This window comes from Rhyacophila brunnea, unplaced genomic scaffold (genome assembly GCF_057557595.1).
Source record: "Rhyacophila brunnea isolate RB1 unplaced genomic scaffold, BYU_Rbru_1.0 scaffold_24, whole genome shotgun sequence".
NCBI lineage: Eukaryota > Metazoa > Arthropoda > Insecta > Trichoptera > Rhyacophilidae > Rhyacophila > Rhyacophila brunnea.
In genome coordinates this window covers 11,718,932-11,743,129 of record NW_028232904.1, presented here as the reverse complement: position 1 = coordinate 11,743,129, position 24,198 = coordinate 11,718,932, and the positions used below count along the sequence as shown (strand labels likewise).

At 36.6% G+C, this 24,198-nt stretch overlaps 1 protein-coding gene across 1 annotated transcript in view; it reads right to left on the bottom strand.

The window, feature by feature from the left end:
* Nucleotides 1-17,041, bottom strand: part of Rim (Rab3 interacting molecule) — a 205,762-nt gene extending 188,721 nt beyond the window's left edge. The window contains exons 1-2 of the mRNA XM_085951592.1: nt 16,740-17,041; nt 1,626-1,830 (exon numbers count right to left, since the gene is read on the bottom strand). Coding sequence (XP_085807718.1) covers nt 1,626-1,830; nt 16,740-16,849 — 315 coding nt within the window. The 5' untranslated portion in view covers nt 16,850-17,041. The remainder of the gene's footprint in view (nt 1-1,625; nt 1,831-16,739) is intronic.
* Between the last annotated feature and the right edge of the window lie 7,157 nt (nt 17,042-24,198).

The window sequence follows — 24,198 nt, the reverse complement described above, 5'->3', positions numbered from 1 at the left end:
TATAGCATTTCACCGTACCACAGTTCGCCGTGAGATTTCTTATCGGAAAGAGGTGCGGTACACGTTTAGTACTGTAAAAACAAAACAATGATTCGATTGGTCGATGATGTGCGTGCGGATGTTTAGCAATACTAGTGGTACTAACTACCAGACTGTCGATGTGCTCGTAGCGCTGACAACGGTATACGCATTCGTACGCATACAATCCACGAACCGAATCATTGTTTTGTTTGTACTGTACTATACGGTCATTTCTATAGCACCGAGAAATTACGAGTTGTTCTGTATTTTTAATTTAATTACATACCTATTTTCTTAGTGTCTTTCCTTGTATTTCTGTAGTTTTTATTACGTATTTTGTAAGTGTTTTAGGTACAAGTCATTATACAGGAGGCCAGGCGAGAACCGTGCCAATTTTCATTGCCGATTTTGACAAAATTCAAGAATGAAAACCTAACCTAACAAATAATCCAGTATATCGTCTATCTATTTTCAAAATTTGTTTGCCGCTGGCTTCCTGTAAATCGACAAGAACCGTATTTTATTTAGACATGAATTTTATCTCAGTACTATACCACCCAAAGAGGTTGGATATTATTTCCGATACAGCATTTCACGGTGAAGTGTGATACGGCGAACTGCATACGTACATATTTCCGAACACGGCCATCGTTGCCAGACTTCGTCCCTTGACGCAATAAACATTATTTTGACAGTGAACAAAATTTTATTGACAATATTAAAGGCCTGAGTGTACGGAGTATAATACAAAAAATCGTTAAAAATACACGAAATACCATTAATTTTACTTCGCAGAACTTTGGGGTTCCGAGAATACCATTTTGTCAACACTACTATAGAACGTCACACTGCGATTGACCTTAGAGATATATAGAGAGGGCCTGGGAGCCCGCTTCAGAATGTGGGGGCCATTCCCTTTGGTATTTATTTATTTAAATAAGACACATTGAGCACCTAACAAATTAACATAACAAAGAAAAGAAATAAACAACAATAATTCAAAAAAAAAAATCAAGTTAAACAAAACAAAATATGTCTACGTCTCTGAGTAGTGCATTGACCAGCCGCACAATCCTCGCTATTGGTGCCTGGTGAGCCTGGCATGAGGAAACAGTTTCACCCAAAATATGTTATGGCTGCGACCACGCATGTATTTGACGGGTTCATACAAATTCAAATTATCTAGAATATCGGGATTGGAAACTATACCACGTGAGAGCAGGGAAAAATGCTTTAAGAGCAGAAGTGACCTATGAGCTTCAAGAGAATAAAGGCGAGCATGCCTTGAAGAAAGTCGGAAAATACCTGTTTGAGAAACTATCTAAAGGAAAATAATTATATACAGTAAAATCGAAGAAATTTCTTCTGAACACACTCTAAAACAAGCTTATAGGAAACCTCATTAGGACTTCAGATAATGGACCCATACTCAAGAATACTCCGTACTAACGACACATAGAGTGTACGTAAAACATTCGGATTCTTGAATGGCTTGGCTTGTCTCATGACGAATTCCAAAAGTTTGCTCGCATCGTAATAGTCGATAAAAAAGAAAGCACTTGCCAAAATCATCAACGCAGTGTGATCATTGATAAGCTACTGACCTTGTTGGACCGGAGCGTGACCTTCCCACCACACCTAGCACAACACCTGGTATGGCAGTAGTTACAGACGTGACCGACGCCGTCCGCGAACTTGGTCTTGAGGCAGATGTGGCATGTGGCGTCCAGCTCGATCCCGGCGCGCTTCTGCTGCTCCGAGCGCTGCCTGATGCTGTCTTCGAGGACGGCCACCTCGTCTTGTTTGCGCCTGTGAACAATACAATGCACATCCTTTAAAAAAATATCCAGAATCACAACAAATATCGATCGTATAATGTATAGTATACAACAGTGGTGAAGGGTTAGGTAGGTTGTTAAGATTCGAGATAAATATAGTACCTACACACTAATACCCCGCATGGATTTATTGTTGACAGTATTATCGCGGCCATAACAAGAAAATGTATGAGTAAATATGTATTATCCTGCAGTTGCAAGCTTGCATGCATGAATCAAAAAAGTTTGGAAGCTTCTGAATTTTCAAGCGACAGTAGGGATTTTTTCAATCTGCGCCTGCGCAGTAGAACGATAGTGGCAAACCTGCCGGCAAAAAACTAACTATACTCATATTGAGGTTAACCGATTTTCACTACCTATAAAATAGTATCATAAAATGACAACATCGCGTCTCGCTTACTCTTAAAGAATGAGATTGGAGAGACAGTCACTACTTTTACGTTATAGCGCCTGTACACGTGCATGGATTTACTGTCGGCAATAGTGCTTATTTTAAACTATCATGACAATAGCTCTTTACACGTAAAATTGCTGACTGTCTATCCAATTCATTTTGGGTGAGCGAGACGCAATGTTGTCATTTTTTAGTACTATTTCGTACTATTTGGTCGGCCAACTTGAAAATTCATTCTTTTGCTGGCATGTTCGCCACTATCGTTCTTCTTACTGTCATATAAAAAATCAGAAACTTCCAAACTTGTTTGATTCATGCATGCAATCTTGCCAACTGCAGGATAATACATGTTTACCCATACATTTTCTTAATCTCAACAGTAAATCCATCTACGTGTAAACGGGGTATTATTTTCAAAATAGTTTAAAATACGCACTATTGCTTCCAGTAAATCCATACACGTGTACAGGCGCTATAAACTTTGTCAGTCATAATTATTATTTGTTTTCATTGAACTACGAATAAAAATTGCAGATGGCACTGGCTAGTTTTTTTTTTAAATTCAATTAAACCCTGCCTAAACCAAACCATTGTAGTTTATGTATTATATGGACGATCCGACAAAAATAGTGCACACTTTTTCAGTCATGCTTATTTGTTTTCGTTGTATTAAGATACAGATCCTGTTATATTATGTTTATATAATTACTATTTATAAAATAATATAAATATTGTGTACCTATCAATTACCTACACGGAATGTCACATAAATTTCATTTACCTATCTAAATGTTTATATTGTCTATGAATTATTCTGACAGCTCAAATGATTCGATATTTGAAATAAAAAATATTACTCCTAAAAAACAAACGAAATTGACGTAGTCTATCAAATGATGAACCCAGTGAAGTATTATTTTAGGGTGAATAATTTGATTATACAATGCAGTTTAAATCTTTTCCGTCCTATAATAATCGTTGAAGATAATGTGGCCTTATTAGATCTAAATAATTCTTTGAATATATGCTTGATTCAACTTAAATGATTTCGTAATTGAAAAAAATCTGAGTAAAAACATTATTAAAACATAAACAAAATGAAGTTGAAATAATAAATTTGTGTATGTTTCAGGCGATATGATAACATAAAGACATCACCATGGTATTGATTGCATTCAATGCTCCATACTACCAGCCTGTGGTGAGGGGTGGAGGTAAGCTGTTAAGATTCGACATAAATAGTGCCCACTAAACTTTGTCAGTCATACTTATTTGTATTCATTGAGCTAAAGATACAATAATTTTCAGATCATGCTGGCTAGTTTTTTAAATTCAACTAAGCCCTGTCTCAACCAAACCGTAATAGGCTATAATATTATGCTATGGGCCATCTGACAAAAATAGTGTATACTTTTCAGACATAGTTATTTGTTTTCATTGAACTAAGAATACATATTACTGATTATATTAGTTATTTTTTTTTATTTTATTCACCTAACCAAACTATAATCGATAAAAAATATTCATCTATCTATAAAATATCTAAAATTATATATGATTTTATGGCATAATTTTAGATATTTTATAGATAAACGAATATAAATGAATTTGGCTCGGATTAGGCAGGGATTAATTGAATTTCAAAAACTAACAAACACTATCCAGATCCACTAACACATTGTTGTATTAGTTCCATGAAAACAAATACGTGTGACTAACAAAGTTTAGTGTGCATTATCTATGTCGGATCTTAACAGCCTACATCCACCCTTCGCAACTGCTGCCATCTCTATATGCTACCCAATTCAAAAAGATTTCAAAGATGGCGACGACGATAGCAGCGGATGGTCACAGAACGTTCTCCAACAGACCATAGCGAGTGGAAAGAACAAAACAATAGATGCAAAGGTCTTACTTACACTACAATATGGACAAGTTTATTTGGTGATACTATACAGACACGCGAATACAGGGAGAGCAGAATCCATGTAAGTATTTATCACGCAAAGTTGACACGCGGTGGCGAAGCGATGGCGCGCGTATAAATTTTCGACAAAATAGGTACATTGTATCTTAGGCCATCCTCTCACGTGAATACTCAAAAAAGACGAGACTAAAACTCCAGTATTTAGCTAATGTATTTCAATGGTGGCTCGCTGACGACAAGACTGGAATCTCTTAGTTTCAAAATCTGCGCAACTGAAACCGAGACGCAACATGCTAGTCTCCTAGTCTCTCAGTTGCCAGACACCCATTAAACAGTGCTATCAATATCAGTAGATTCTAAGAAAAATCATATTTTCTTACCAAAATTGGTAGCACTGAACAATAAATAACAAGCCAAGATGTCAAAAGTTAAAGATAGGCGAACCGACTTTTAATTTAAAATATGTGGCAGATGTTGAAAAATACTCCTGCCTTTATAATTACCGGCTGCCAGAATATTCCCATATAGGTATTACGGAAAAGGCTTAAAATGAACTAGGAAAGACAAAGGGTTTGACAGTTTGAGGTTATGAGATTATTAGGTTTCAGTAGCCCCGTGTGCGAAGCACCAGTCTCTGGCCAGTTGATGAGTTCCATCAGCAACCAGTTTGTCGGATTTTAGTTTCTGCGTGAGAGGATGGCCTAATAGCACCTGTACACATGCATAGATTCACTGGCAGCAATAGTGCGTATTATAAACTATCACGACAATAACTTTTTACACGTAAAAGTTCTGACTGTAAGCTTGCAAATGTGCTTTTTAGTTCATCAAGTCCTGCTTAAACTAAACCATTTTTTTTTCGACCATGTCCGATCCTAATAGGATCATATGGGCCTCCACAGGGTAGAGGTTTGTATTAACAGAATTTGTTTTTTATGAGAAATGGATGTCAGCCACTTGCTCAACCTATTAGGTCCATACCCTGACTCACACACAAATTGAAAAACAATAGTACTTGCCAGACCCAGGATTCGAACTTGAGACCCACGGCGTGATAGTCCAACGCTTAAGCCGCGCGGCCACCGTGGGTGTATAACTGTGTAAAACCATAATAGATAACAAATATTCTTCAATCTATAAAATAGTTCTGGATATTTTATAGGTAGCGCACATTAATCTTTGTTAGTCATACGTATTTGTTTTTATCGAAAATTATCGAAAACAAATACGTATTACTGACAAAGTTTACTGTGCACTATTTATGTCAAATTTTAACAGCCTACTTCCACATAGTTAACACTGTCTGTCCCGTCACATGCAGAGAAAAGATGTTGAAAAAACCTTCTTATATAGAGATGTATACTAAATTTATAAAATTGAATCAAAAAAAGAACATTTTGGTATTCTGATTAAGTTAGCTACAAGTGACTTCACACTACATTTTCATTTAAAAAAAACTTCACACCACTATGACATTTCAATCTAATTTGGATTTACCTAATTAGTTAATTATTATATGCATATTTGACATTTTGACATTGTTAAATAACAATATTCTTTTATCGGTTTGGGTTTTAACTAGCTAGCTATATCGGTTTGGGTTTTAGTATTATGCCTACATTTAATTATACCTATAAATTATTGTCTTTTATAAAAAATATGTTGGTCACATCATGAGGCATCCCTAGAAATATCAACTTCTGCATCGAAGGAAGACCATGGTACCTAGAAGAAAGGTTTCCTTACTCAAGAACCTCAGAGACGGAAAAGAAGGTAAAAATCGATATATTTAAAATAAAAAAGGAATACGTTAAAACTATGAAATTTTACAAAATAATTTTGTGATATTTAAAGAAATTGTCAAAAAAAATAATAAAAATATGTATATTAATATATTAAAAACGCACGTATTATTAAATTTTTTTTTTTAAATTTATGTCATTTTTATCTTTAATTTTTTTTTTTTAATATTTTTAGGTGCGTATTAATTATTTAAAATGAAACTTAGCAGCTAAATATATTAAATTGCGGTTTTTATGAAAAATATTACACTTAGCCTTAAATGGTGAAAAATTGTTATTTCTGTGGGACTGGTACACTGCATTTCTTTGCTTAGGCCCTAGGGGGCCTTATCAGACGATAAACACAGTTTAGAAACTTGGTGACATCATCAAAAATAAGAATATAAACCTTTTAAAATGTATAGTATAGCATTAATTCATAACAAAAAAAAAACAAAATAATCTAGATGCACGTAAACTAATAAAATTAGTTGGTAGCTTTGACAGTTTCCGACAGGAATTAGCTTCAATTCTGTAGTATAATAGCTTGATTTGAATTCGGTAAAAAAATATACAAGACGAAACTACAATAAAAATGGCACGTGCAAAATGGTAACGAAATAATTAAAATCCTTACCTAGATAATTAGTACTTGCTACACAAAATTTTGACACAGTTGTTAAGACCGGCGTTTTGGGTCGACAGCTGACAAGCTCGACGGGATTCAATTAAAGAAACATGTTTTTACATAAGACCTAGGAGTCATACCGAACGAAGAAGCCATACAAGTTGTCACGACAGGGTTGATACCTACTTCCATATTGGGTATACTTGCATACGGAAAATTGACAGCTGAATATACTTATTAACCGCAGGTAGAAAATATTTTATTAATTTAACTAATAACTTTTAAAGACCGATATCATAGATATATCTCATTGCTTAGTTCAGCGATTTCCAAACTGGGAGGCGCGAAAAGTTTAACATAAATAAACGTAGCCACAGGTGTACAGTTTGCAACTGCATAATTATTTATAAAACGCTACTTGGTTTCAAGGCTATGAAATGTTTTAAATATGTTGTGGTGCGTTTGATGTGATACCTATATGATGATTGATATACTTAAATGATAACTACCATGTATAATTATTTAGGGAACACTACAGAGCACCACACTGCCCTTAACCTAAGAGATAGGTAGGTGGGCCCGCTTCAGGATGTGGGGCTCATGATAGAATCCATTTATCAATTAACAATTATGAATTTAGATTGACTACTATTGAAATCTTTTTTGCACATCCATCGCATGAAAAACAAATTAATTTAAAAATGAATATAATAAAGGGTGTTTTTTTAGAGGTATATAACTTTAAGCTGGCAGCACTTTTTTAATTGGCGGCCATTTTGTCAGCTGTTAAGTGATTTATGTTCAGTTTGGTTTGGCATTTTAACATGAATAGACTGACGCCTGAACAACGCTTCCAAATTGTGAAAAATTATTTTAAAACAAGATTGCCGTTGATCCCGATTTTCATAAGCGAATTTTGTTTAGCGATGAAGCTCACTTTTGGTTGAATGGATACGTCAATAAACAAAACTGCCGTATTTAGAGTGATGATAATCCTCAAGTGTATGTTGAGACACCGTATCCAGAAAAATTGACTGTTTGGTGTGCTTTATGGGCTGGTGGAATAATTGGTCCGTACTTCTTTAAAAACGATGCTGGCCAGAACGTTACAGTCAATGGTGACCGCTATAGAGCCATGATTACTAACTTTTTCGTTCATCAATTGAACAACCATGATGTGCAGGAGCTGTAGTTTCAACAAGACGACGCAACATGTCACACAGCTCGTGCCACAATTGATTTATTGAAGGAAACGTTTGGTAACCGCATAGTTTCACGTTTCGGACCCGTGAATTGGCCTCCAAGATCGTGCGATTTAACGCCGCTTGACTATTTTCTGTGGGGATATGTGAAGTCGCTAGTCTACGCCGATAAGCCCGAAACGCTTGAACACTTGGAGGACAACATTCGCCGCGTTATTGCCGATATACGGCCACAAATGTTGGAAAAAATCATCGAAAATTGGACCTCCGATTAGACTACGTCCGAGCCAGCCGTGGCGGTCATATGCCAGAAGTCATATTTAAATTATAATGCCAGAAAAGCATCTTTCGAATAAAGTAAATTTCATGTCAATATAAAAAGTCATCTTTGTTTTATTCCATTTCAAAGTTCTATACCTCTAAAAAAAACACCCATTATAAGTAGTAAAACCTTGTTTATTTTTATAATTAAGTTTTTTGGCATTTTGCAGAGAGAGCTCGCTATCCGAATGGGAGTGGCTGGAGCAACATTCAACTCGATGCGGAGCGTCTGGCACTCACCATTGCATTCGGTCTATTCGATTTACGGTATCGAATCATGGCACATTACGAAATCTCAGAGCAACTGTGCACTGCACTTCGAAAACAGATGTTTGCGATGGATACTGTGTGTGCGATGGGGTGGTATGACTTTAGGAGTAACGATAAGATAAGAGAACGCACCAAGCAGCCTCTCATCACGCTGATAGCGAAGAAGCGACCTTGGATCTGGTCCGGCCACGTGCTTCGGATGCCAGAAGAGAACTTCAACCTGGCTTACCTGTTCTTTAAGACAACCGAATGCTGACGTCTAAATACTATCTATGGACTGTATACGGCGGAGCTACAGGATGCTGGTATGACCTGAAATGATGCAAGAAGACTGGCGAGCGACAGGGATACTTGGGGGCGCCGCGTGGTGTCCATATGCTCTAACTAAGGGGCAATCTTCGTATATAAGTATACAAACGCGAGTACTACAGATGACGAGAATAAAAGGCTATATATATAATAGAATAGAATTATTTTGTAGTCTGATAATGGTGCTACAACTGAAATAGCTATCAATTAAAAAAACATGGACCAAGTGGACCAAGTAATAATGCTTAAATGCTTTTGTGACCATGTCCGATCCTAATAAGTTCATATGGGCCTCCACAGAGTGGAGGTTTGTCTTAATAGATTTTGTTTTTACGAGAAATGGATCTCAGCCACTTGCTCAACCTATTAGGTCCATACTGTGACTCATACACAAAAAACAATATATTGTGTACTTGGCAGACCCAGGATTCTAACCTGGGACCCACGACGCTATAGGCCGATGTTTAAGCCCCGCGGCCATCGTAGGTATGCTTACTTGGGAAATATTCGCTAAATAAAAATAATATTTATTGAAATGATAGTGTATGAGTTGTCAACCCTGGTGAATGCGTCTTGTGGAAGTCGCAGAATGTAGGCTGGGCGAGTGGAGTGGTTTTATTCGCTGCAAAAGAAAACTCAACCCTTAACCCTGTGCTCATGAGGTCAGGGTTGTTTTGTCTTATCACTATGCAAGCAGTTGTAACTTGAAAAAGATTTCATAATACTTTTACAACACATATTTTCCTACCTATTTATTACGGGTTAAATCAAATTAATATTCAAATATTTTTTTATTTTTTTTACATACGGCGAACATTACAAATTATAAATTTAAGACGCTACAATATGACTTTTGAAAACAAATAAATAGTATTAAACAGTGGAGAAGGGTGGAGGTAGGCTGTTGAGATCCGACATAAATTGTGCACATTAAACTTTGTCAGTCATACGTAGGTACCTATGTGTTTTTATTGAAATAAGACTGCAATTTAAATATGGCTTTGATTAGTTTTTAAAAATCAATTAAACCTTGCCTAAACCAAACCATAATAGTTTTCGTATACTTTGGGCGATTCGATTAAATAGTGCACACTTTTTCATTCATACGTATCTGTTTTCGTTGAATAATTATGAATACATGTTACACATGTTGTTGATTAGTTTTTTTTAAATTCCTTAAGCCCTGTCTAAACCAAACCAAAGAATATAAAAAAAAATATTATTCTATCTATAAAATATCTAACATTATGTATGATGTAATGGCTAATAATAATGGATAATTTTAGATATTTTACAGATAGATTTTTGACTATTATCTATCATGGCTTGGTTTTCGTAATGTATTAATACATTGGACGCTAAAGACGATTAAGGTGGCCAGTCAATGTGTTACTAAATTATGAAAAATAACCAACACCATCTATAAAATTGTAGACTTAGTTCAATGAATACTAATACGTATGACTGACAAAGTTTAGTGTGCATTATTTATCTCAGATCTCAACAGCCTACCTCCATCCTTCGCCACTAGTATTATACAGTGTCAAACAGTGTTTGTGATACTGCATATATATTATGTAAATATATGCAGTATCACAAAACAGCATGAAAAGTAAAGTAAAAGGTACAAAGATCTGTCAGAAGTGTGTCATTCGTAAGCAGCTCTACAAATATATCGTCTATAAGTTGGTTTTTTTCTGTCGATAACACAAATGAAACATTCTCAGCTTGTAATTGTGAGTACAAACCATGTTTTCCATACATATTTACATGATTTTTATGCTTTTTAAGATTTGATATGTTCAAGGCTCGAAATGGACCGGAATGCACCGGAGCGCCGTTCCGTTTCGTGATATCGGTAAAATTATCGCTCTGTCTCGTGGAAAAATATGTTGATCGTCTGAACAAGATAAGCCTTTTAACACACTTATTTTTATAAAATACAGATAAATTTAGATAACTTTCTAAATATCTTCAGAAAATTGTCGAGCGCTCCGGTTCGTAAACTTTTCCATTTCGAGCGCTGGATATGTTAGATAATATTATGCTTTTTAAGTCAACTAAAGGAGATACCACTTTTACCGTTGTGTTATAATAAAATTCATTTCGGGAGTTATCAATATTGAATTGAAATACTGGTATAGTGTAAAGTTTACTGTTTTATTATGATTGGATCGTTATGATTAATTTAAATAACAATAATTTGTATAAATATAATAAAAACAATATCTGTTATTTACCTCCGTTCAATGGTCTATGAATCATAAATAAATACTCCCTTGGAATATCTTACTATTGCTGAATCACGTTTGACAAACTTGAGGGTTGGTTTCTTAGTGCACTAATCAGTCCAGTTCTTCAATGACTACTCCATTTTATAAAAGACCCTCCAAATAATTATTTTTATCACAAGTGGAGATGCGGCCGCTGATAGAATCGTGGCTAAGGTCAGCAAATAAAATATACACAATGACCCTGGTTAGAGTACTGTCACGTACACGTCACTGTCTTTTATCTGTTGTTATATTATCAAGATACTTGAGAAGACAGGGCCGTCACTGATCATAATAATATGAAAAAATATTTCTAATAAAGTTTTCGAGTTTTATTTATAATATAGATACTGGCCTAAAAAAATTAAGGGCAAGTGTTTAGCTATTGACAGACTGTATTATTTCTATGATCGATCAATATCCATGATTCTTCTAGAGAGGATTTCGCTTGTTTTACTACTGTCTGGCAAGAATATCTAGGCGATAATCAGAAGTCGCTGTAGTCGAAGTGCGATTAACTAAATAGGAGGGGCTTGTTAGTTCACAGTTTTAACACGTGGACAGCTCGTCGATAACCGGGAGTCGTTGCAGTCGAAGTGCGGTTAAAAACAGGAGGGGATTATTAGTTCACAGTTTTAACACGTTGACAAGAAGATCTTGTTCGACAGTATGTATGTATACCAACAACGGTCAATTACGGCATTGTTACTGCAGTTTTATAATATTTATTTAGAAAAGAATATTGTGCCATTACAGCGTTTGGCCAATGCGCCATAATACATAATAAATACAAATTACCAATATCACACGAAAGTAGAAAAGAAAGTATGTGCTTATGTATATATAATTATTAAAGTAAAATGATAAATACAATTATAAATTTAACCTATTTAACACGTCCACCAACATGATATGGTTAATAAAATATAAATCAATCGCACGATACACAGGATCATGAAACATCACATCAATGACAATGCTATAACAGAGCTATGTCCAGGGAACACAAAATTAATGAAAACTGGCTTACCCGGTGTACTATTTATAATAGGCTACGGATATTGACTATGTAAAAATATGTAATTAACTGAAACATTGAAACTGTTAAATAACGCGCATTCAATATCTGAGGACAGTCGGCGCGCTTTTTTTTTTTAGTTTTATACCGTCATAAAGTACCTTGTTTTAAAACCTTGGTTCATGGCGATGGTTTTTACATTTCTATCTGATTAATCTGTTCTGTGGTTACGTCAATGCTACGTATGTGGTGCATTACTGCTACACTGGTGTTACTGACATTCTACAGCAGAGGTTAGATAGTAATTCTACGACATTGTGGTGTTAATACTCAATGTACATTCGTGCTACGTCAGAGCTATAATTTTATTGTGCTACTATCATGCTACGTATGTTGTGCATTACTGCTACGCTGGTGTTACGGCCATTCTACAGCAGAGGTAAGATAACAATGCTACGACATTGTGGTTGTAATGCCAATGTACATTCGTGCTACGCCAGAGATACAATCGTGCTACATATGTGGTGTATTACTGCTTCGCTGATGTGGTGGCCATTCTACAGCAGAGGTAAGATAACAATGCTACGACATTGTGGTGTTAATTCTCAAGGTACATTCGTGCTACGCCAGAGCTATAATCGTGCTACGATTATTCTACGTCTGTGGTACATTACTGCTACGTTGGTGTTACGTCCATATTCTCAGCAGAGGTAAGAAAACACGATATTATGATGTTAATGCTCAGTGTACATTCGTTCTACGCCAGAGCTATAATCGTGCTATGATCATGCTACGTATGTGGTACATTACTGCTACGTTGGTGGTACTGCCATTCTACAGCAGAGGTAAGATAACAATGATGTGCTACACCGATACTACGATCATGCTACGACAGTGCTACATCAGACCTAATACACTACTGCTGCTACGATAGTGCTACGGTTGTGCTACGCCAGTGATACCGTAATGCTACGAAAATACGTGGTCAGTATTACGATTTTATTACCACAGCTCTACGATAATAAGATATTAATGCTAAAGTCGTATCATATAATATTGTGACACACGGTATAAGAACATAGTGTATCACGCATTGGAATGCGAAGGTCATCTAGGGAGCATGTCAGTTGTTGCTCCCTTCTACGAAGATGGCATCTGATAACGTCATTAGAATTGTGAACATTACAAGCTTTTTAATTGACTTGATCCATCAGATATATCATCATCCAACGCCTGAGTGCATCACGACCACTACTTTGATAGCTTGCGGTATAAGTAATGCCTAGACGTGAGTGATGAAGGTTGACAACTGGGGTAAGGAAACTACAATTAAACCACGTCCAACCACACACGGTCTTAATTGGTCATCCAGTGGTATCCAAGAGGTACAAAACGTCCGCAAGGTAGACCTAGAGGCCACTGGATCAATGAAATGATAAAGTTCTGCGGAAGTACGTGGCAACGCAACGCACAGGACCGAGAGAAGTGGAATCAGCTTGGAGAGGGTGGATAGATTCAGGCCGATGATGATGATGATTGAATCTAATAAAATTGGAGACTGCATAGCAGGGGTGGCCACACTTTTGTTTTCTAGGATCGACTTGTTGAAAAAAATCTTTATGGCGATCGACTGATATCACATGTAATTATTCATGCGAGAACAATAAAACCCCATTTTTCATAATTCAAATATGTATTTTGAAAACAGATATTTTATACATATAAAAAATAACGATACATAAACATCGAATTGACGACAATAATATAGGTATTTAAGTAATATTATTATGTCTTTCACTTCTAAAAAAATTAGGTACACATTAACTGTAATTTCGACATAGTTACACAATTTACCTGTATATCGAATATTAGATATTTTGTAGTAGCCAAGATGCAACCCTTCGCCAGGAAACATACTTAAAATAAATTCTTTACAATGTGAATTATTTAATTACATCAATACATCAAATTGCATCACACAGCCATGTATTTTAAAATTCAATTATTCCTTTAGGAAAATAGCGCCGCAGGCGACTTTTTTACTATTCGAGCAGATTTGTGGCTTGTGTTTTTCTTACTTAACTGGTCGACCCGCTACGCCGGGCTCTCCTCAGGCTAGAGCCCTGTCAAACCTCCCCTTGTGGGAGCCATGTCTGCTGGTGTATAATGCAATAATAACTGATAAAAGTGGGTACTGTTGCCTCATTTTTACATAAATTAGTAATAAAGCCAACATGATTCCCAACCATAGCAGGAACTCCATCAGTCGTTACTGATACTAGTTTATGAATAGGAAATCGAGTACGATTAATATTCCAATTAAATATATTAAATATATCTTCTCTTTTGGATCGTTCCTCCATATGTAAAACTGTTAATAATTTCTTCTGAAGCAAACATATCTTTAAAAAACAATCGAATAAAAACGCATAGTTGTGCAATATCCGTGTAATTGACCGACTCGTCAAATTGCAAGGATAGGAATTTAGGTTATTTATTTTATTAATGTTTTCCTGTAGAATTTCTTCCAAGTTCTCATAGCTTGTGTTCTTCGCATGAGTGTATTTCTTGATAATGATATGTAAGAGAAGAGATAAGAACTAGCGGATTTTAAGAGCTGGAACATCGAGTAGTTTTGACTCGTTTGAACAAGAAATAGTACAATATTATTATTATGTCCGCGATCGACCAAAAATACCTTCGCGATCGACGCACTGGCCATCCCTGCCATATAGAATCTCTTTCCGATAAGAAAGCTCACGGCGAACTGTGCCACGGTGAAATGTTTTACGTAAAATTTACATGTAACCCTCTTTCACATAGACCAGGGCTCGTCTAATCATGTCTAGTGATTCGCACGTTACTCTTTGGTACGTGCTCGGGACTTTTAATAAAAAGTTAATTTTCAAAACTCTGCAAAATACCGCAAAATACCCAACATTTATTATTTCAGGACATCTATTTTAAGGCTAGGGGAATCTTTTCTATCTCTTGTAACAGATCATATCAATGATTTTTAGCTACTGATGCTCTTCGTCTTCTAATCATCGACATTCGACAGTCTCTAGAAACTGGCAGACCTTCCCTTATTGTAAAAAATAACATAATATATGTTTGGCTCTTACAATACCAATAGCATGGCCCCCACAACGGGGGGCTAACAGGGTTCTAGACTGGAGGTCCGACGTGGCGTCTCAGCCAGCTAAGTGAGATAAATATACATCAGTTAATGATTGATATAATATTAAATGATGATTCACATGTAGAATTTTATTTTATGATGTGTCTGATATATATCCAATATGGCAAGGGGTTGCATGTTACTTGGCTACCACAAAAAGAGATCGCGATCAGTGAGTGCTTCATAATGTGATGCCGAGTGCCGAAAGCTCAATAATTCAATTGGATTTATTTAAAAATACAATAAATCACTAAAAATACACGGAATCGCTATCTTTAATTTAACCTCGCAAAACTATTGGGTTCCGCAGAATACCATTTGAGCAACGCTGCTGTAGATACAGCGATAGGTAAGGGTTCCGCCAAAGATCGTGGCATGGGGGCCCGCTTCAAGATGTGGAGGCCATGATCAATATATAATACAGCTATTTATTCAAACAAATCTTAAAGACAGAATAAAATTGTTTATTGAAAATATGAAATATTAATATAAGTAACTGTAATATTGTATCAGTCGACTATCTCATTGGAACGGTACTGTACTGTACTGAACCTGATTATTATAAAATTCTGTACAATAAATTCTACATAATATTGCGATTAATTTTATTTTATACAATGTCCTTCCATCAAGAATTGGCAGTAACACCATTAAATAATTAATATACAAAATTAAGCACCGGTCTATAGTGTCGAGGGTCCCAGGTTCGAATCCTGGGTCTGGCAAGTACACATATTGTTTTTCAATTTGTGTGTGAGTCAGGGTATGGACTTAATAGGTTGAGCAAGTGGCTGACATCCATTTCTCGTAAAAAATTAAATCTGTCAATACAAACCTCCACTCTGTGGAGGCCCATATGATCACATTAGGATCGGACGTGGTCGAAAGAAAGAAAGAATACAAAATTATACAGACTCAATATTTTAAGAATGGATTCAACAGCATTTCTTGTTTATTAGTTGACATTAGTTGACTTCATAGACTTCAATAATAGTTGGTTGAACACATTCCCTCTCAAATAGCATCACCAATGGCTGATCAGTTCTGCACCTTGGGAGATCAAACAACTTATGCTCTCGATTTTTTTAATATTTATCAAGGGCGCATAATATATCAAAACTAGCAAAAAAGGCAGACTTATATTCCACGTGTAAGTTGGATGCTAATGGTAATTGGCCCCACCAAACCAGAAACCGCTCCACACTACACCCGGTCTTAATCTGGCGTATCACGGGACCCTACGTTTGGTGTGGTACTGAGTACTGATGTGGTGTGTGTGGTACTGATTATGCACTCAGATGTCTCATAAATCATCATATGTCCGCATTTGAACATGCTTTCGCTACACCACCCGCCGTAACAAACGTTAGGTGCCCTACAAAATTGTGCTATATCCCAGGAGCAACCTCCCAGGAATTTCGTTAGTTTGGAGTTTGGACCAGAGTACCCGTCGTGATTCCTCTTATTTTATTTATTACGGTCAACCTTGAACGTCGCAAACTTTTGAAAGCTGATAAATGTTCCTTCGTTGAAACCAAGAAAACATAGCGATGACGAATTAAGGAATTGCTCGAACCTCATGATTTCATTCTCGCGCTGCTCTTCCTGTTTCTGCCTCATCATGACCGATTCGATGATGGCGCGCTCCTCGGCCGTGAGGTGGGACAGGTCCGGCATGTCCGCCATGTTCGCCTCGGCCCCCGCCCGCGCCTCGCCGTCGTCCCCGGCCCCCGTGCCGGGCGGCAGCGTGCCGACACCCCCCCGAGGGCTCCTCGCACCACGCGCAGACCACGCGGCAGCCCGGTGCCCCCTTTCGAAATGGCCACCGCACTGCGTCGACGACGCCAACTGTCAGATTTTGGCGGCAAATCAATCGCGGCGCGATTCACTGCGGGGCGCCATCTTCGATCATCACATCTTTCATCGATCAAAACGAGTCAAATTACATTTAAAATTAAATTCACAACAAAACTATAATGCAATCCACCACATAATAGAGTTGTAATCATTCACAGTTTCATTATATTGTCTTTATTATTAATGAATACATAAAACACGTTATTATTATTTTTTAACATTCAATCAAACGTCAAATTTTGGCGGCAATCACTTGCAGCTTACTTCACACTGTCCGGCCGTACGAGGCCGCCATGTCCGCTATTCCAAATTTGAAAAATACACTTTTAAAAATCACGTTACCCGCTTAAAATTCTTAACAAAAAGTCTCCTTCGGTAATTTACATTTTGACACTTTTTTCACCACTTGAGATAATGTCAGTTGTTTATTACGATGTCAAATTATCCGTTTTTTTAATCTGAGCTTTTTTCTCACGTCCGTAGACATCTTTAATCGTTAAAAATGTACATAAAATTCACAATACTTAAGTTGTTTTTTCTCTGGCACTGACATTAAAAGTCCAGACACTTTTTTATAGACACTCATTCTTAATTATGTTATTTATATATCGTTAAATACTGTGAGAAAAATTGGACGTACCCCAATTTAGAGAAAGATTTTTAACTGTCTGCGAATGCATTATTGTTTTTTTATTCTACTGTCAGTTCGATCCAGCCTTTAATCGACGCCTCAGATATATAAAACAGAAAAAATAGCGCAGCGGACCCGAAAACACAAAGAAAAACCGTGAACGTATCATTTTGGTATCAGTTATACTGTTATAATTTCACAATACGGGCATTTTTTCATCGACGAGATCTCGTCTGTCCGTCCGGCCTAGAGTATTTGTATAGACCCGATTCAAAACAATATTTCTCCACCTACCCGTTGCACGACTTTCACTCTAACTGGAGAAATAGAAACAAAAATACTATAATGGTATTTAAAGGGTTATTAGGTATAGATTATCCACTGGCGTTATTATTATCCATTGTACTTATTACAACCGTCTTCAACCCATATCGTATTTTAGTATTGGAGAATTACACACCCATATTGCAGAAGAAAATATATTGTTTTTTACATACGGCAGATAATACACTTGGAGAATCACATATAGTTTCGATTAAAATGATAAGTTATCTTGTTAGGGGGATGTATTAAAAACAATAATTGTGTACACACGTCAAAATATGTTATAATGTTTTCTTTTCTTGTGAGAAACAGAGGCGAGGCCTGGTGTAGTTTCACCGCACGATAATGGCGAACGATTCGTGGGGTTGTACCGCGGTTTTGGGGCTGTCGCGGGTCCGTCGAGGGCGGGTGATCCCTCGCGCGCGGGGTCTCGGGGGGCTGGCCGCGCGCCTCGGAAAAGACAGGGCCCCCTTTTATGCGGGTTTACGAGTGACGGGATGCGGCGGCCAATGGAGGCGGCCGAGCGGTGTGACGTCAGCGGGATAACTGATGGTATTGATTGCGCGAGTGGCGACACGCGGCGCGGGGCCGAGTCAGCGCGCCGGACGCGTGCGCGGACGTTGGGCCGGCGCCGGAGCCTCCCGACGGCGAACTCCCACGTACTGTGGGCATCTCTGAATGGCGGGCGCCCCCCGGGTGCGCGCCTACACGACGTCTTATTCATTTTGGCGCCCTTATCAATTGAAAATTCTCCGAACACAAAACCTTGCTCACCTACGACTGGATTATATTGACCGACGACTGAAAACAAAGATATCTTTTTATTCGAGATGTTCACTCACATGTCCACAAACTTTTGTTTAATTCTTTAGTTCGAAGTAGGCTTGAGAGTGGGTGTATTGTTTGGGCACCGCATCAGTTAAAGTATGGCCTAATGGTTGAGAGGGTCAGAATAAATTCTTGAGACTCCTTTACTTGAGGTTGTATGGATACCATCCGAGGCTTTATCCAACTGACTTTCTCTTAGGCATGCTTACATACTGCAGTCTGCAATTTAGAAGAGATATTTATCTAGTTACGTATTTTTTTCGACTTATACGAGGTAATATGAGAACTCTGCCATTCTGGGCAGTGTTGACCTGTATGTCCCTGATAACTATCTTAGAAATAGAGAGCATCAGTTGTATATTCTCCCAAGGTGCAGAACCAACCTGCCACTGGTAATGCCAATTGTGAGGGCGATAACTATGTTCGACGAAATTGCTTCGGGTGTTGATATATTCCACTTGCGTGAGAGTGAGTTTAAGTGGACGCTATTTTATATATTCTTAAAATAGGGTCTCCTTAACAAACTCGGTGTACTTCTTTGAACTTCTATAGATGTATAATTGTATTGTCAGTATTGTCACTGCTTTTGTATGTATATATTATGTTCTCTTTTTATATATTTTCATTTTTATTACTTTTTTCCCTCTTTATAATAATGTTTCATGCCATGTTGTGAACGTCTTAAACTTATAATTTGTAATACCCACAATATGCTAAAAAATGAATAAATTGAAAATTGAATAATGAAGTTCGCTCGAGTCCACAATAGATTTAAAAAGAATTTTCTGACACGTTTTTCACGCTATCAATCAGTGGAGAACGGTGGAGGTAGGCTGTTAAGATACGCCATAAATATTTCACACTAAGCTTTGTCAGTCAAACGTATTTGTTTTCATTGAAATAAGACTACAATTTACAGATGGTGTTGGTTAGTTTGTAATATTAAATTAGTATCTGCCAAACTGTGTGTGAGAGAAATCCCGTGTCCGGAAATTTGCACGTATACAATTGACCGTAAGACACTTCTTCGTGATCCGTTGTTCTTGAAACATGTGTTCGTATAGCATTTATTCAAATGACGAGTTATTTATTGAACATTTTATCGTGGAGTATTATTATACGTCTACGTATATTACAAAATGCGACAGTACAAACTGGACTTCAATATTGATAAATGCAATGTTTTATCGTTTACTAAAGCCTCACGAGTATTGTTTTTTCAGTACTCTTCGATGCATGGCAGAGTTCTCTCGCGAATATCATCTGTAAGAGATCTTGGAATTACGTTTGACGGTAAACTGACGTTTAGTGGTCATATAGATACCATTTGTAAAAAGGCGCTAAAGATGTTTAGCTTTGTCTTGCGTACTTCCCGGGTCTTTTCGGATGTTACGGTACTAAAAATTCTCTATAACTTCTAAGTTAGAAGTAGGCTTGAGAGTGATTCTATCGTTTGGGCCCCGCATCAGTTGAAGTACAGCCTTATGGTGGAGAGAGTCCAAAAGAAATTTTTAAGACTCCTTTACTTTCGGCTGTATGGATATTATCCGTGGCTCTATCCGACTGATTTTCTCTTAGGGATGCTTACATACTGTAGCTTAAAATTTAAAAGGGATCTTTATTTAGCTACATATTTTTTCCGACTTATACGCGGCGTAAATGTGAACTCTGCCATTCTTGGTGGTGTTCGCTTGTGTGTCTCTGATAATTACCTTAGGAATCGAGGGCATCCGTTGTTTGTTCTCCCACGTTGCCAATTTATGGCTTCGGCCGTATGTTATAGCTTAGCCACTGGGAAATGCCAATAGAAATGGCGTATTTCAAAAAAATACTACCATATTCTTAGGTGAATAATTATTATAAAGCAAACATTATTCGTAGAATGTTTACCACGTTTGAATGGTCAAAGAATTAGCTTATAATCAGTGTCTTTAAAATTATCTTTAAATGTGTAAATCTTGCCCATTTTTTTAATAATAAAATGCCTAATTCTTGTCAAATTTGGGATCACAGAGATTATCAATATAATTTTTTATTGTAAATATTTCACTATAATAATGTCGACATAAATTTTACTAATGGTTTTATAAATGCTTTTAAAATTAATAAATATAAAAAATCTTAACACCACTTCACATGGACGTACTGAAATATGACTATATTCTAAAACATTAGAGCGAGAGGTTTAAAAGAATACTATTTTATGTAATAAAAATACTTTATGTAGTGTATAAATATAAAGGATAATAAGGCTTCAAAATTATGTAAGTAAATTATCTACAACGTTTAAGGAATGTCCAGGATCATGCTTTGAAAATAGCATAAAAACTCCATTTTGACGTACGCTGAGCATGTCCCCCCTTAATAATTACAAGATAAAAAGAATTTTTTTATATACTTACAACGTTTTTAAATGTTCTGTTGAATCATATAAACTTGACTTGACGATCAAAAAAAAATGTAGGTACTTGATAGAAATAATACTGAAATGTCATTTTGACATCTCATATTGATTTACATAGTAACGCACGTATATATTAATAATTTAGTTGCTAGGACCCCAGACCCCTAGCAACCAATAATGGTGTCAAAATAACTTTTCATACAAAACAGAATTAACTGAAAATGAATTCAATTCTACTCAAAAATGGCTAAAAGTATTAAAAGAACGCATTGGCATCGTGTTCTGATATATTCTAAAAGTTTCAAATGTCTAGCTAGTCGGGAAGTTAGTTAAAAATCGATTGCAAGATTTGTACCGAATAAACAACCACCGGACAAATAAAAATACGAGTTTAGAAAAAAGTTGTAAAAATACCTAATAAAATCATTGAAAGGCAGAAGAAAATAGGTAGGTAACTATACTATATAACTATACTATACTATAACTATAAATTAAAATTATAATCATATCGTATATATTAATTATTATCACTGAACAAATAATAAATATAATTCCGATAGGCTATATACCAGTACAGTAAATTTTGACACGGTGAATTTGAAATTGTGAGTGTCCTACTTAAGGCTATACCTCAGCTGAGGCATGGTCTAAAAAGATCGTGACTAGGCGATGCGCGGATTGTGCAAATGACGAGAGCCGAACGAAATATAATTTGTCATAAAAATTCAAAATGCGTCCTTTTAATGTTATGTTTATTATTATATTCGTAATAATAATAGTATATTCATTGACATGTTTTTTTTTTCAAGTACATGCGGAACGTTTTTTAGTCATCTTTACACGATTTAAGAATATATTCCTCCGACGCCACCACAAAACAAATTGACGTGCTCACAGGTCGACAATCGCTTTCCGACTGGCAACGCGGTCGAAATTACGTCCCACATAGGTACCTACTGTTGAAAATTATTTGCCGTTTCACTTACGTACGCTCTTAAATGAACCACGCATTGTAGATGTACACCAATATTCAATGAGCGTCAATGCATAAACCGAGAGCAGCTGTCAGTATTCAACGTCTGACGTATTCTTGACACGTGTTTAAATTTATCCCGTATTCTTCCTTATTCGAGATCGGTTGCCTGCTTCTTCTTACCCGTTAAGTATTTCAGTTCCCTGATAACCAATAAAGACAGCTCATAAAATTTGTATTGAATCTAATTGGAACATTACTGTTTGCAAACTATCGCCGCATTTTGTAACATACTAAGTACACAAAATACTCCACGGTTAAATGTTCAACGAACAACTCGTCATTTCATTAAATGCTGTACGAAAACATGTTTCAAGAAGAACGGCCCACTAAGAAGTGTCCTACGGCCAACTGCATACGTACAACTTACCATGTCCGGAAACTTGCACGTATCCAGTTCGCCGTATCACACTTCACCGTGAAATGTTGTATCGGAAATATCTGGCCGTATATTAAAGAACGTCCAACCTCTTCGGGTAGGGGTAATATAGTACTGACATAAAATTCATGTCTAAATAAAACACAGTTCTTGTCGGTTTACACTTTACAGGAAGCACAAATTTTGAAAATAACCGATACACTGGATTATTTGTTAGGTTAGGTTAGGTTTTCATTCTTGAATTCATGAATTTTGCCAAAATCAGTCATGAAAATTGAATAATGTTCATATTGAATCTAATTAAAACGGTGAAATGATTTACGTACAATTTAAATGTAACCACCAGAAGAGTGCTGGGCAGTGATGTCAACCGTACTATAATTATAGTACAATACAACGATTTTTATTCCGCGAAAAATGTAAAATACTATAAGTTTACGCCAAATATACCAAAATATTATAATTTTAAAGGATTGAAGACGAAAAATGTTCATCTACTATATATTTTTCAGAAATACTATAGCTTTTTACGCCTTTGTACAATAATCAGCCTAGAAAAAGATGGCAACACTGGTACTGGGAGACAAAGTCGTCATTCTGGCACCAATGATATTGTGATCTGTCGATGTTTGTTGTCATCGGGGGTTCCTCTTGGTGTCTGGCGACAAGCTGGCAAGCGACCTGATGGTATCACGATGGTCCTATGGAGGGAAGGGAAATATATGTTTTGGGATGCCACTACGCTCACCTGAATAAATCAGTTCAAACATTAGGTTCAGCAGCTCTTTTGACTGAGTCTATCAAAGTCAAGAAATACGACTGTCTGTCACCTAATTACAGTGACGTCCCCAGACGAAATTCCGCCCCTTAGCAGCGCCAAAATGCCGCCCCATTTTTTTACATAGAATTTTTTATCATCCTTTCATGACAAATATCTGAGAAATGTGTTGAATGGAATGAATGGATACATTACTAACAAAATATATACCACTATATACTAATTTACAATATTGCGAGTCCGCGGTTTCAGATACATTTAAAAATGAGTACCTAACTAGCAAAAATATTTGGATAAATTAATTAGGTAGGTACATACTTACCTATAATTCGCAAATCTGCACGTGTCATTGCTAGTCATCAAGGATGTGACGTCCAAGGACAACGGAAGTAAACTAGACATCGCGAAACCGACATTAAAATTACAGTTAAGTAAATATGTAAACCTTTTATGTTAATTAATACATTCTGTTTCCAACCAGTCAGCTGATTTTTTTAATGGATAGATATTTCAGTTATTAATAAGTTTAGGTACATATTTTTATATAATATACCTAATGATTCTCCTCGATTTGCCGCCCTTCGAGTAACTGCCGCCCCCAAGCGACACTCAATCTGCCTACCCCCACGGGACATCACAGCCTAATTATATTGTCTGTCCCCTGGGTTTCGAGATATTTGGACACTAGGGATCGTCTGCTTTGAAGACGTCGCTTGACTGATATAACAGGCGAGTGCCGTTCAACTGAGTATCTCTAATAGTAAAAAAGTCGCCTGCGCCACTATTTTACTTCAAAGGTAT